Source organism: Nothobranchius furzeri, chromosome 15, assembly GCF_043380555.1.
Source record: "Nothobranchius furzeri strain GRZ-AD chromosome 15, NfurGRZ-RIMD1, whole genome shotgun sequence".
In the NCBI taxonomy this organism is placed as follows: Eukaryota; Metazoa; Chordata; class Actinopteri; order Cyprinodontiformes; family Nothobranchiidae; genus Nothobranchius; species Nothobranchius furzeri.
In genome coordinates this window covers 32,849,523-32,864,875 of record NC_091755.1, presented here as the reverse complement: position 1 = coordinate 32,864,875, position 15,353 = coordinate 32,849,523, and the positions used below count along the sequence as shown (strand labels likewise).

Genomic DNA, 15,353 nt, shown 5'->3' with positions numbered 1-15,353 from the left:
GTTAACTATAAAACTCAAACCACTGATCACAATAAAATGTTTAATCAATGACAGCCATGATTTTGTCCTTTTTCTGGACTTAAAAAGACAAATGATGTAGAGAGGTTGTCTGCCTCTTAGCTAAAGGAAAGCGCTCATTGTCAGATGACAGAAGGCTTCTGATCAGGTTAAACTCTGGTTTCTGTAAAAACGCTGAGGTGAGAATTTACAGCTAAGCTTGTTTTAGATTTTAAGGGAGGTCTGGGTGCTCAGGGTTTTTCCTGTGTTCAAATTTGTGTGGCGGCCGCCTCCAGCCAATTTTGTGCCGCTCCAACCTGATTTCACTCTGCCCCCAGCTATATGGGTGTTCTTTTAACTGCAATTGCAGCGTTGCATCACTATAGGGGCGCTGTATCAGCAGCAATGCACTGAAAAGCACTAAAACCGCTGCAGAAAAAGAAGATCAAAAATTGCTTTTCTCGCTAATTGGTACATATCTATATCGGTACATATAGCGACGAAAAAAACTGTCTGTGCGTGTCGTCTATTTTTAAACGTAGCACTGGTGCAACATCTATGAATTGCTATTTTCCCCAGAATTTTATTGAACAAAAGTAAGTTACGTGTAAGAAAAATGCTTTTTACTGCCGCACAGTGTGGTCATCTGGATGCAGTGGAGGAAAATAAAGGAACCAGCAAAGGCACGAAGGTAGAACCGGTTCAAATTTTGGGATCAAAGTGCAGCTACATGCAGACTGGCTAATGCTAAAGCTAACGGGTAGCAATCTCACGATCAAGTGGCGCACAGAAAAATATGTGATGATCTGAAAACTAAGAAAGACTAAACTCTACAAGCAGATGAAAAGTCCCCACCATCTGTTTATTCTGCATCCTGCAGCGCTACGGATCAGAACTGCTGCAGATACGAGTCTGCTGCCGCAGGATGTACAGCAAGCAGTTGTAGTATATAATTCACAAACAATTCTATCTTTGAACATAATTTAAACTGGATTATTGCCAACCTGTACATAATAGACATGCCACCGTTACATTGTTAGCAGCAGAAATGAATGTTATTACCATTTCCAATACAAATGCATGTTAATGAAATGCATTATATTTTACTGGATATATTTATGTGTTTTTTTTGACTAAGATGAGTGTTATTAATACAAACCTAAAATGTTACTGAAATGTAGGTCAAATATTTAAAAAATATTTTAACTATAAATATCAGATGGGAAAAAGGAAACTAAACACCAATCTAATGCATATTATTGAGCCTTTCATAATAAGAGTCTGTTATTCCAGAGTGATAATTTTGTTGTTTTATTTCATATTTTTTTTTAGCAGCAAACCAGTTTTGTTTCACTTGAAACGCTGTCAAATGGAGTATTCAATTAATCACCAGAAGCTTAGATTAGAACACTTAACGAAAAAAATATTTTGCCTTTAAAAAAGTGAGGCAGTTGAATGCAGAGTATGCATGTGCTGGCGCATGGTCAGGATGGTACCACCTCTGCCTCAATTTGAGCCAGGAAAAGCCCTGGTGCTCCTTTGTGTGTCCAGGGGTGAATGTGGATATTTAGAGAGAAATGGCAGAGATTTGTGAAAAGGAAGCCCCGCATCTGCATCAACTTATCCTGATTGCAGTTTTAAAACTAAAAAAAATATATGTAAAGGTGTGTCCTAAATACATACAGAACTCAGAGGAAAGGTTATGTGACTTTTAAATTAAGCAGGCAGGAAGAGACTTACTATTGTGCACAGTCGATTAGTTGATATTCGTTGGATCTCTCGAAGCACGCCCGTACTCCTTCATCCTGCCACAACGTCTTTGCATTATCGTAAAACTCCTGAGAAAGAAACCAAAAAGAAACATCAAAGCAGTTTCATGTCAGTGCAAATTCTACTTTACAAACTGCCATAGAAAACAGCAGTTCATGAGCAGGAAACTCTCAGGTGGGAAGGTTTCCTACAAGCATATTTGTGCTCCAAATATGACAGATATTACAGCAGACGGACAGAAACATGCGACAAGGTTGTCTGTTGTCCGTAATGATGTGTGTCCGAGGTCACCGGGTGCACAGCGTTGCTGTTGACAACACATGCACCGCATGTTGTGCCTGTGCAACGTCTGTGTGCGAGTCCACAAAGCTGAATAGTGGTGAAGAAAAAGGAGACCCACTGACATTAAATAGAAACTTTCATGTGTTCAGCATCTTTTAAACCAAAACACCCAGATTTTTTACTTCAAGTTTCAGAAAACATAAAAATTCATAACGTGTACCACTTTAACTGCACACAATAAAACTCTAGTGATGAATTCACTAATAGGGCAAATATTATGTAATCCACAGAATAGCTATATAATCTAAAAATCATAGTTTAAAATGGACGATGCTGTTTCTGCTTTTGTGAGAGGACCAAAGATTCAAGATAAGGTTTTTAAAAGCAGCGTTTTTTATGAGAATTTACAACCAAACATTGACAGCATCCCGTGGTGCAATTCCAACTCCGACTGCTAGGTGGCAGCTGTTTTTACAGCCTTTTTCTGACAGAAGAACAAGATCTCATGTTAATGCCGGATTTGTCTTGGAAGCGTCTGGCCTGAGTTTTCTAGTTAATTTCAGTCTTAAATATTGCAAATATTATCTGAGTTTTAGTATCGTGATATATGGAATTGTCTCGCCTATTTTGTGATAAATATCTTATCACCAGATTCTTACCAATACATACACCTGATACTCAGATGTACTTTATTGCAAAGAAACTCTTAAGTTAAGGAAAACTTTTTTCTGTGACCATTTAACTGATGATGACCCCCCCCCCCCCACACACACACACACCCTCATGCAGATTCCAGTCAAAGGCAGAATACACTTTCGCCATCCTGTTTTGTAACTTGGAAACTATGCAGCGCTCGTCAAAAACAAGTCATACAAGTAAAGTTGAATGGGAACCGATGACAACCAGCAATAAATAATCGCTTCCCAACAACTAAGTGCAATCCGCACAGCAGTGGTGTGATTTGGTGGTTAAACAGGACAACTCCAGTCTGTTGGTTTGTTACGTGGACCAGGAGTGGGAAGTCAGTGCCACCATGTTCAATGTTAACACTATAAGAGGTTGAGTCCCACTCAGAAACAGTCAATATAACTTTTTATTTATATTGCTTGGTAGATTTTCTTTCTAAAACCCAACTTTAGTCATGAATGATTCTGGTTTTACGAGCTGCAGAAACAATAATGAAAAAGGTGTCGGTGAAAACTACTGAGTCAAAAAAAAAATCAGCTAACGTTCAACTTAAGTTTGGTTGTAACTGCCAGAATGATATTAAAAAGATGACTCATAATCTATAAAACCAACACGTGTCACGCCTATTTCATTCATTTATTAGGAAGATATTTTAAATGGGCATTTTCCTACAACATGTGGAAGTGAAATTTAATTTCCCCTTTGTTTTACCGTTTTACTCCGTCGACGACGCTGCTCCTCTGCTGGAAATTTAACACAAATGCTCCTCAATCCCACTCTACTTTGCTGGAGTTGCTCCGGGTGAGAGGCGGAGGGCTGGGGTTGGCTTTTTGTTAGCCCCGAGACTCTCTGCCTGTGTGTTGGGGTTTACCCCGGGGGACAAGAGGGTAGCTTCCTTGCGCCTTCGGGTCGGGGAACGGGTCCTGACTGTTGTTTGTGCGTATGGGCCAAATATCAGTTCAGAGTACCCACCCTTTTTGGAGTCCCTGGGACGAGTGCTAGACAGTGCTCCATCAGGGGACTCCATTGTCCTGCTGGGGGACTTCAATGCTCACGTGGGCAATGACAGCTTGACCTGGAGGGGTGTGATTGGGAGGAACGGCCCACCTAATCTGAACTCGAGCTGTGTTTTGTTATTGGACTTCTGTGCAAGCCGCAGTTTGGCCATAACAAACACCATGTTCGAACATAAGGATGCCCACCGGTACACTTGGTACCAGGGCAGCCTAGGTCACAGGTCGATGATAGATTTTGTAGTCGTATCATCTGACCTGCGGCCGTATGTTTTGGACACCCGAGTGAAGAGAGGGGCGGAGCTGTCAACTGATCACCACCTGGTGGTGAGTTGGATCAGATGGCAAGGGAACATGCCGCGTAGACCTGGCAGACCCAAACGCATAGTGAGGGTCCGCTGGGAACGCCTGGCAGAAGAACCTGTCAAGACGGTCTTCAACTCCCACCTCCGGCAGAGCTTTGACCACGTCCCGAGGGCAGTGGGTGACATTGAGTCCGAGTGGGCCTTGTTCCACTCTGCGATTGTCGAGGCGGCTGTTGCTAGCTGTGGTCGTAAGGTGGCCGGTGCCAGTCGTGGCGGCAACCCCCGTACCCGCTGGTGGACACCAGAGGTTCGGGGAGCCGTCAGGCTGAAGAAGGAGGCCTACAGGGCGTGGCTGGTCTGTGGGTCTCCGGAGGCAGCAGACAGGTACCGGATAGCCAAGCGGAGTGCAGCAGTGGCAGTTGCCGAGGCAAAATCTCGGGCGTGGGAGGAGTTTGGTGAGGCCATGGAGAAAGACTATCGATCGGCTCCAAAGAGGTTCTGGCAAACTGTCCGGCGCCTCAGGAGAGGAAGACAGCAACTCGCTCACACTGTTTACAGTGGGGATGGGGAGCTGCTGACGTCAACTGAGGCTATAGTCGGACGGTGGAAGGAATACTTTGAGGAGCTCCTCAATCCCACCAATGCGCATTCCGAGGAGGAACCAGAGCTGGGAGGCCTGGGGAGGGACTGTCCAATCTCGGGGGCAGAAGTTGCTGAGGTAGTCAAACAACTACACAGCGGCGGAGCCCCGGGGGCGGATGAGGTTCGTCCTGGGTATCTCAAGGCTATGGATGTTGTAGGGCTGTCATGGTTGACACGTCTCTACAACATTGCGTGGTCATCGGGGGCAGTTCCTAGGGAGTGGCAGACCGGGGTGGTGGTCCCCATCTTTAAGAAGGGTGACCTGAGGGTGTGTTCCAACTATAGGGGGATCACACTCCTCAGCCTCCCTGGAAAGGTCTACTCCAAGGTACTGGAGAGGAGGGTCCGATCGATAGTTGAGTCTCAGATAGAGGAGGAGCAATGTGGTTTTCGTCCTGGCCGTGGAACTGTGGACCAGCTCTATACCCTTGCAAGGGTGATGGAGGGGGCATGGGAGTTTGCCCAACCAATCCACATGTGCTTTGTGGATTTGGAGAAGGCTTATGACCGTGTCCCCAGGGGCACCCTGTGGGGGACGCTCCAGGAGTATGGGGTGGGTGGCTTTCTGCTAAGGGCCATTCAGTCCCTTTACCAGAGGAGCGTGAGTTTGGTCCGCATAGCCGGTAGTAAGTCGGACCTGTTCCCAGTGAGGGTTGGACTCCGCCAGGGCTGCCCTTTGTCACCGGTTCTGTTCATCACTTTTATGGACAGAATTTCTAGACGCAGCCGTGGTGTGGAGTGTGTCGAGTTTGGTGGCAGGAGAATCTCGTCTCTGCTTTTTGCGGATGATGTGGTCCTCCTAGCTTCATCCAGCTCTGACCTTCAGCTCTTGCTGGGTAGGTTCGCGGCCGAATGTGAAGCGGCTGGGATGAGGATCAGCACCTCCAAATCTGAGACCATGGTTCTCGACCGGAAAAGGGTGGCTTGCCACCTCCGGGTCGGGGGAGTGGTCCTACCTCAAGTGGAGGAGTTTAAGTATCTCGGGGTCTTGTTCACGAGTGAGGGTAGGAGGGATCGGGAGATCGACAGGCGGATTGGTTCGGCGTCTGCAGTGATGCGGACGCTGAGCCGATCTGTAGTGGGGAAGAGGGAGCTGAGCCAGAAAGCCAGACTCTCGATTTACCGGTCGATCTACGTCCCAATCCTCACCTATGGTCATGAGCTTTGGGTAATGACCGAAAGAACGAGATCGCGGATACAAGCGGCCGAAATGAGTTTCCTCCGTAGGGTGGCCGGGCTCAGCCTTAGAGATAGGGTGAGGAGCTCGGACATTCGGGAGGGACTCGGAGTAGAACCGCTGCTCCTCCGGATCGAAAGGAGCCAGTTGAGGTGGTTTGGGCATCTGGTCAGGATGCCTCCTGGACGCCTCCCCGGGGAGGTGTTTCGGGCATGTCCTGCCGGCAGAAGGCCCCCGGGTCGACCCAGGACACGTTGGAGAGGTTACATCTCCAATCTGGTCCGGGAACGCCTTGGGGTCCTGCCGGAGGAGCTGGTGGACAAGGCCGGGGAGAGGACGGCCTGGAGCTCCCTAGTTGGGATGCTGCCCCCGCGACCCGGACCCGGATAAGCGGAGGAAGACGAAGACGAAGCTCCTTGTCCCGTGATTATCAATAACTGAGCGACTGATAATTTCATGACAAAGAAATTCACCCACATGTGAGACTGAGTGAACTGGAAATTGATTTAGACTCGGTCCCACAGGCTGCTGTGAAGTCTGTTGTTTTGGATAATTAGTTAATGACGGAGACCAACTGAGGATACTAAACCCACATGGACGCGCTCTGTGGGTGTTACTGGTGAACCTCAGCCCTAGTAACACCTGTGTCACCTGAGAATTTGTGACTTTACAGATGCATGCTGAGGAAACCTGGCTGTACTGGCTTTTTATGAGGAAATAAGGACACAGTAAGACAATCGGCATGAAAAAGAGATCTTAGAATGAACTTTATCATCTTACATCATTTCTATTGGAGGCGACACATAAAAGTTTGTTTTTAGATTCAAAACCAACATTGTATTTCAGCTAAAGCTGCAGATGAAATGATTTTATCCTGCTGCTCTTCCATCACTTATATTAAAATGATGATAAAAACATCCAAAACAAGTGAGTATATGTTTACATTACATAAAAATGCTACTCACAGACGGGAAATCTAAGTCCTTCTGGCTCACAAGGTTGAGGACGTATTCGATTCGGTGCTGGTTTTCTGGACATGCCAACTGTACCGGAGGTGTGAGGGTGCTCATCGCTGTTACTATAGTCTGTAAAAATACAAACAAACAACCGTAACCCAAAAGAACGGCATCTGCTTGTTCGATCAGTTTGGACCTCAGGATGTAAACATTTACCTCGATAGCCTCTTTTATGTTGTTCTTGATGTCTTGAATTTTCTGTTTCTTTTCTCTGAAACAGAACAAATGTGACATAAGATAGAAGAACAAACAGATATAAAGATGATCAAAGCAAAATATGTAATAAGATTTGACAGATTTTCGGGGGTTGCACAGATTCTCAAGCTGATATAACATGCACCTCTAAATTACAGCAGATTGTATTTCACTTACAGGTCTCATTTTTTCAGTAAAACTGCTGTGGTTTCTTGTATGAATGAATGAATGAATGACTTAAGTCGTTTTCTGTGAAAACAAAAGGTCTTGTGCTTTTGTTTGAGGATGTCAAAGTTTGTCAAAGGACTGGAGGGAGGCAGAAAATGGCAGGATTGTGAGTTTTACTCACTAATATTTTTGATATGCAAACATCTTGCCTCTGATTGGCTAACAGCAATGCAACTCTACATTCACTCTTCTTTCTTGGGTAAAAAAATTCAATGTTGATGTCGGTGTAAATTCCGTTGACAAATATTTTTGTTCTTTTTCATAACTAATCAAATTTTGAGGACTAAAACAAAACGAAATAATACACACCAATAAAAACATTTTCATTGACGAATAAAAGACAAAGAACATCGACAGAAATTAAAATCATAAAACAGAAAAGATGAGAGAATGAGGAAAAACCAATCAGCAAATGGAAGAGGCGGGACTAGAAAAGAAATGAACCAATAGGAGCCGGCCACTGTTTGAACAAGCTACCGCTAACTATATTGATGTCTGTTAGGGATGTCCCGATACAACTTTTTCACTTCCGATACCATATTGTAGCCTTTAGTATTGACCGATTCCAATATTAGCACAAATCATACATACTTTAACCTGTTTTGTAGTGTGGAATGTTTGAAAGGCTTGATCAAGTGATATTACTCAAAGAAGAGCCGCACCATTAAGTATGAAAAAAATAGTTTTTTTTTACCATTTGTTGCAAAAACGTGAACCTTAACTGACTGCTTATATCGGAGATTTTTGACTCAGTCCGATATCGAAACGAGACATCCCTAATGTCTGTGCCAGTGTTACAGTTATAGCTAAACGGAGATAATCTCTGGCTGGGAGTGAAAGTACTAAATGCAGCCATCGGAATAGTACTTGCTTGGCGAGTACACATCCAGGGTTTCTTCTGGTTTTAAAAGTTTTACGGTGTTGTTAGCAGCAAACGGGGGCAGGAGAGGTCAGGAGTCGATTGCTGCTGCTCAAGCTGAACCAAACTCACAGAGTTGTGCATCTGATTGTTTAATCGTTCTTTTCATGGCGCTGCTACGGCCGATATGATCAGTGTTCAATGTCCTAGCGATGTATTTGTGAGGAATAACGTTCAGGCAGACCACCATGGTAAATTAGTATAAAAGAAACTAATAAATACACCTGTAACTAATTCTTACCTTTAGTTTTTAGTTATACCCTTTAATGTTTTGATGGTAGGACATTTCCTGTCATGTTAACAAATATGAATGTACTTTATACAGATTTTTTTAATACTGATAGACACAATTTCAAACTGTCAGTGTTCACTGTGCTATTTTCCCTTAGTTATTGTTATTAAAATAATTAGTGTTCTATTGATCCAAAGTATGAAATTTTCACATTTCTTTACAGTTTCTAATATGCATTGTTAACTCATTCACTACCATTGACGACTAAGGTCGTCGTTAGCATTTTTTTTACTGTGTGGACATCGGAACGAGCCCTGCAACATGAGAACAAAGATCTCAGCTCTAAAACCGATCTTCATCTGCATACATCACAATTTATGTGATCGGGAATCAGAAAATCCATGTGTTAGGAGAACGTTTTGGGCCGCTGCTGTAAAAAGTGAGGCGCGAACCGGAAAAGCTTCTGCCGATCACAATTCGACAAGAGATTCAAGGTTTCCCTCAGAAAATGAGTTAAGCCTGGCGGCTTCGGCCGTCAGGGCGGGGTGTGTGTGTGTGTCGCGCGCTCCTTCCCGCAGCGCTCCTCCATGAGAGCGTGGCGGGGGGTTGCGCGCTCCGTCCGCGCTCGTACGTGAGAGCGGGGGTGGGGGGTTGTACACGTTCCGCAGCTGTTTCTCACCAGTATCAGCTCTAGTTTTGCTGCGCCGTTCATGTCAGTGGACACGGTAGGGTCGGGGCTTAGCCTGGCGGGTGGGCAAGCAAAGCCAGGCAGCCCGCCAGGCTTATAAAGCTCTGGGGGAAACCCTGCGGATTATGAAAGAACGGATAAAGATAGAAACGCGCGGATACTTCCTGATGTAAGAGGTGAGTCTCCGCTTTGTTTTGGCATCGACATCATCCTAGCGCGCAACGTTCTGAGACTCTTAAAAAAAATGTGAAAATGGTGAGAAACGCTGGCAGCAAAGGGCTCTACCAATCAGAAAACATCTAGCAGCGAATGAGTTAATAGTTCCTTTAAAAAATTGAAAATTATTGCATCATAAGAAGCATAGTACATTTTAGTCGGCTAAAGTCAAAACAAATTTGACAAATAAATTATGACTAAATTTAAAAGGAATTTTAGTCAAAAAGACTAAAACTGAATTAAAATTTCTTGTCAAAATTAACACTGGTTGATGTTTGTCTCCACAAAAAACACAAGTCTGAGCGTGTTCCGCCATGATTTTTGAGTTGCTAATGTGGGCGAGGTCTTAAATGCAAATTTTCTCTGTAACATAAGACTTTTTCTCTGGCATTTTCCCGTCTAGTTCCTTTTTGCGGCTAATGCAGGTGATGGGGACCGGAGACGATTCTCACGTTCAGCATGCGTGTTCATCTCAGAGTAACAAGTAGTAGGGATGTGTAATGGTGAAATTCCGGTGATACAATACGCATCATGATACAGGGGAAACAATACGATACAATCACAATTTATTGCGATACATTCAGTCAGACAATATTAGCACATTTTTTACACCAGATTGATTGAAGGAAAATTCTATAAACAGTCCAAACTGAACATGTAACATGTTTAACATGAGGTATCTGAACCATAAGAGAGGGATTTACATTTTAATGGTGGAAACAAAACCCATTGCACACTGTTGCCAACTAGTGGTCAGCTATAGAACTGCACTAAAAGAAAAGAAAATGTACAAATGTTTGCATGTAAATTCTTCCAAAAATTCGATACACGGCTTTTTAATATCCATATAATATTGTAAGGAAAAAGATCACGCCGTCTTGCCATATCGATATTTTCTTCCATCCCTAACAAATAGTAATCTAAAAATAACTCGTATTAGTTTCTCACTTAAAGAGCCCTTTAGAAGACGTGAAAACTGACCTATAAATATCTAATACAGGAAGTTTAAAACGTGATATTTTTAAAGTACAGAGGAGTTGACAGAACCAAGTTTGTTTTTGATCTAGAGGGAGAAACAGACCTTCATCGCCGCTCTTATGTCTATAAGAGTGAATAATAGCTGTGTGTATGAGACATTTAGGACGCTCTGTGACAGAAATGTTTCTAATAAAGGCAACCAGTGAGCCAGTTAGTCTATCTTTCACCTTGAGCCTCCAGGACAACAGCGCATTGTGTTTACAATCGTTCTGTCAGTGGCAGAGGGTGAAACTAGCCTCTATGCCACCGTTTTAACAAGGGAAACATTGTTACAAATGTGTGATATCCACATGAGACGCAGCTAAAGGTCTGCAGCTGTGTTTTTCACTCCTGCTGATTATTTTTGCATTTTAATTAGAAAATAATTTTATCTAAAAAATGAAGCAGCACTAATAAACAAAGAGGGGAGAGATGTAGGAGAGTTTATCGGGTTAGAGGGGAGATTGAGAAGGCCCTGTTTACGTTTTCAACCTGATAGTCATTATGTATCACATGGTTGTGTGTTTATATGCTCCAGTCTTAAAGAGAACGCCTGCCTGCTTCCTTCTCTGCCTCCGCTTCCTGGTCATTTTGTTTCTTTGCTTTATTTTTGTTAATTCCAGATTCAACTGAACCATCATCCAACCCCAAAACCATCAGCAGAGCTCTCAGACTTTTTCGTTTTTCTGATGGAACTTTTTTAAAACTTAGCATTATTATCATTCTCACATCAGAAACCATGTTCAATAAATATATTTTGTTTTGTTTGTGTTAAAGCAAAGAATGGAAATCCCCAAAATCTAGGTTGTTCCTAGGATTGAGTACCACCCCACCCCAGCCGGACTGGTGCAAGCTCACAGTCAACCCAGCATGAAGGCCGAAGGAGGTGAACTCCATGAACTTTTCATTCCACCACAAAGATGAAACAGAATTTTGTGGATACTGTCGGGTAAAACAAAACAGGTGAGTTGAGTCACCTGCAACTCAACCAGCATGGGTGGTTTAACCAAAGTGAAGATTTTATTCTATTTTTTTTGCAACAACTGCCTTTCAGTAGTTATTAATTTATTTGAAGTGTACTTTCAGCTTATGAGCTTGCATCGCCTTCCTCTGTTGCTCAAAAATGAATCAGTACTGGTCCTATAAACCCAGAATCAGCGCATCTCAATAAATGTTTGAATAAGCAGCGGCAAAACAATAACAAGGTCAGGGCTGGGACGAATGACCGTAGGTGTGTTTTTTACCTTTAGTCAAGAAAATGTTCCATTTGTTGACATGAAGTGGGTGGGGCTTAAATCTTAAAAAGCATCCACCACTCGCTTTGTTTCAACTTTAACTACTAAGTTCCTGTGTCAAGTCATAATTTATGCCTTTTTTCACCCCCAAAAAGTCCCACATTGCTTCAGCTCATTGTTTTGACCACTTCAAAGCTCCAGCGGCAAAGAAGGCCCTTAAAAAAAGACAGCCCAGTAATCAACGCTGAGAAAATTGAGAGCTGACTGAGTCGCTTTCCCTTTCCTGAATGTGACCAACAGCAGAAAGACCTCCAGTCACAAGCCCATTACTCTGCCTTCAACACAACACTCAAACCATTCACCCTGAATCGTTTATCACCAGCATCATTGAACACTTGAGCCCCACATCAGCATATTTATGTCATGCTTGAGGATCTATGCTTATTAAAACATGTTACTATCCCCGTCATGTGAAGACCCATTGGTAACTGACCTGCCATTTTGATTTGAACAGATCTTTATGGACAAAAGTTATTAAATGAAACACATTTTACCACAAAAACCGTACACAAATGTGCTTCGGTTTCCTGCATGTAAAGCTGGGGGATACAGGAATGATGCAGAGCAAGTTAAACAAATCATCTTGACACTTGAAGTAATGTCAGATATGTGAGCTATGATGTTGCTGCTCACCACCCAGTCCAACACACACACACACACTAGTGTTATGGTGGAGTCATGCCCTGGGTCATATGCTTCCGTCTGCCTAAGGTGCTGATTTTCTAGTCCAAGCTTGCAAAGACGCTTCTGTCCCAACCAATCCATGACCAGCACCGGACCCAGCCCACGCTTAAGTCACTGACAAATACTTCAGTTTGCTTCCTGAAATAGGCAACGCACAACTTAAAATGCCACCTAAAAAAACGGAAAATGAGGTCAGCCTGCTTATTTAAGAGTTGCTTTGGAAGTGAAACAAAAACAAACTTGGTTAAAACGTCAAAGATAACACTAGAAAATTGATTTGCGTCAAGTCCAAAATGCTGACTTATTCATTTAATACAGCTCATTTCAACTCTGTTTTGAGTGTTGTTGTCTTATTTTTGGAATGTGACCACTGTGAAACATTCCAGTTGATTCCTTATCGGTCTAATTTTGCCGTTTTCTTTTCCCATCAGCCATGTCCTCAGCAGGCTGGAGCTGGACGAAAATTTAGAGTTATGCTTTCCATCAAACACAGTTATTGACAGGTTCAAAATCTATTCCAACTGAAACTCATTCTTCTTGTTTCCCGACTTTCCCAAGCCGTGCTCCGTTTTGCTCACTCAGGTGTCCCACATGAAGCCCTGTAAAGCCCGGCGTAAATGGTAAATGGCCTGTATTTGATATAGCACCTTCTAGAGTCCTGGAACCCCCTAAGGTGCTTTACAACACAATCGGTCATTCACCCATTCACACACTGGTGGGGATGAGCTACGATGTAGCCACAGCTGCCCTGGGGCGCACAGACAGAGGCGAGGCTGCCGAGCACTGGCGCCACCGGTCCCTCCGACCACCACCAGCAGGCAATGTGGGTTAAGTGTCTTGCCCAAGGACACAACGACAGCGACAGACTGAGTGGGGCTCGAACCTGTAACCTTCCGATTACGGGGCGAGCACTTAACTCCTGTGCCACCGTCGCCCCGTACACCTCGTCATTTTCAGCCCACTTTGAATGAATGAATTCCGATTTTCCAATCATGTGACTATCTTTGAGGTTGGGTCGTGTTTTGTGTCTTGCAACGTGGCGTATCCTAGACTAGCTCTCGATCTGCAATTGTGCGAATGAACAAAAATAAAACATGTTTGAAATTCTGCTCGTCCCTTGTGAGGGTACTGTAACAGGGTTTTCCATGCGTTCAAATTTGCGTGGCGGCCTCCTCCAGCTATTTTTGTGCCGCCCCAGCCTGATTTCACTCTGCCCCCAGCTATATGGATGTTATTTTAACTGCAGTTGCAGCGTTGCACCACTACAGGGGTGCTGTATCAGCAGCGCTGCACCAAAAACCGCTGCAGAAAAATAAGGTCAAAATTCGCTTTTCTCGCTAGTTGGTACATATCTATAGTTGGTGCTATTGTAGGGTGACCATGGAGGGATCCAGTTATGGGGGGGCTAGATATCTTTCAGGGAAAGATCCAGTTTCTGCCTATATTACAATATTTATGGACTCTCAGCGTAGCGGGATTCTGTTGAGCGGAGAGGACGCAGAGCGCTGATCGTTGGTGCGCCGCTGCGTCCGGTACATTCTCAAGGCGGCACAACAAAACATCGTTATTACCACATGATCATTCATACGTTTAAATCCTCTGGTATTGTCTTTTAATCGTTCCTGACGCACTCCGCTCATCGTGTGCTTTAGTGATTTCACCTCACTGACGCAGCATCGAAACACGCACTCCGCTTTGCGGTCAGGAGATCCCTTTGATCTGCTTGGCTCAAAAGTAACTAATGAGGTGAAAAAGTAAGAATCCAGGCAGCAGATTTTCTGGTGAGTTTAGAGGAGATGCAGGAAGATGAGAGACAAGACAGGACAGGAAAATAGTTACATTAAAAACAAGAAAACAAAGCTTGAAAGTGAAATGTAGGTAGATTTATCTCCACTACACGTTTTTACCTGTATGAAACAATAAGTTATACAAATGTAATATTTATTCATCTGATACAATTCAGATCACCTTCAATACTCAGTCACACACCCAGGGCCGTTTCAAAGCATTTTGGGGGCCAAGGCAAAACGGAACACCCCCCCACCCCTAACCCGTACATAATAGACATGCCACCATTACATTGTTGGCAGCAGAAATTAAATGTTATTACAATTTCCAATACAAATGCATGTTAATGAAATGTATTATATTTTGCTGGATATATTTATGTGTTATTTTGACTAAGATGAGTGTTAATACAAACCTAAAATGTTACTGAAATGTAGGTGAAATATTTAAAAATATTTTAACTATCAATATCAGATGGGAAAAAGGGAACTAAACACCAATCTAATGCATATTATTGAGCCTTTAATAATATTTTGCCTTTAAAAAAGTGAAGTAGTTGAATGCACAGAGTATGCATGGTCAGGATGGCACCACCTCTGCCTCAATTTGAGCCAGGAAAAGCCCTGTGCAAGGTAAATTTATCAGAACCGCTCCCACTACACATGCGCCAACATGTCTGCGTAGCCATGTTTGTGTCCATAAATGTCGCCTCGTTTTAATTTTACACCTGTTTTTGCACACAATGGCAACGATTGTCAGGATAGCGCATTTGCTGCGTTTATATCTAATAAAAACCAGAATTTACTTCCTTTTATTCTTCGTTTACCTTCAATCACCATAAAAATTGCTGCGTGTCCTACTATAAAAATACTACTAAAATTTTTAAATCACTTGTTGACATGGCACTTAAGAGTATACTGAAGCTAGCTATACGAACGTGTTATTAGTGATAAAACGTCACTAAAAGAATAACTTTCTAAACTCTTAAGCTCTGCTGACAATAAAAAGTGACATTAAGTCACACACTAGCTGTGTCTAAATTCAGGGAAAGCCTCTTTGTCTAACCCTAATCCGACCTTCTCGGTCCATCTACGCCTGATCCTTCCTCAAACGCTAAGACTGGAAGAGAGTGGCTGAGAATTTGGACGATCCAGCCTTCTTTTTTACTCCTGCCCTTACCTCAGCTTCCTGGCACCTAGCAA

The 15,353-nt window shown here is 43.3% G+C and overlaps 1 protein-coding gene across 1 annotated transcript in view; it reads right to left on the bottom strand.

The window, feature by feature from the left end:
- gnas (GNAS complex locus) overlaps nucleotides 1–15,353 on the bottom strand; it is a 39,355-nt gene that overhangs the window by 15,456 nt on the left and 8,546 nt on the right. Inside the window, exons 3-5 of the mRNA XM_070544731.1 lie at nucleotides 7,046–7,100; nucleotides 6,839–6,958; nucleotides 1,738–1,835 (exon numbers count right to left, since the gene is read on the bottom strand). Of these exons, the coding sequence (XP_070400832.1) occupies nucleotides 1,738–1,835; nucleotides 6,839–6,958; nucleotides 7,046–7,100 (273 nt within the window). The remainder of the gene's footprint in view (nucleotides 1–1,737; nucleotides 1,836–6,838; nucleotides 6,959–7,045; nucleotides 7,101–15,353) is intronic.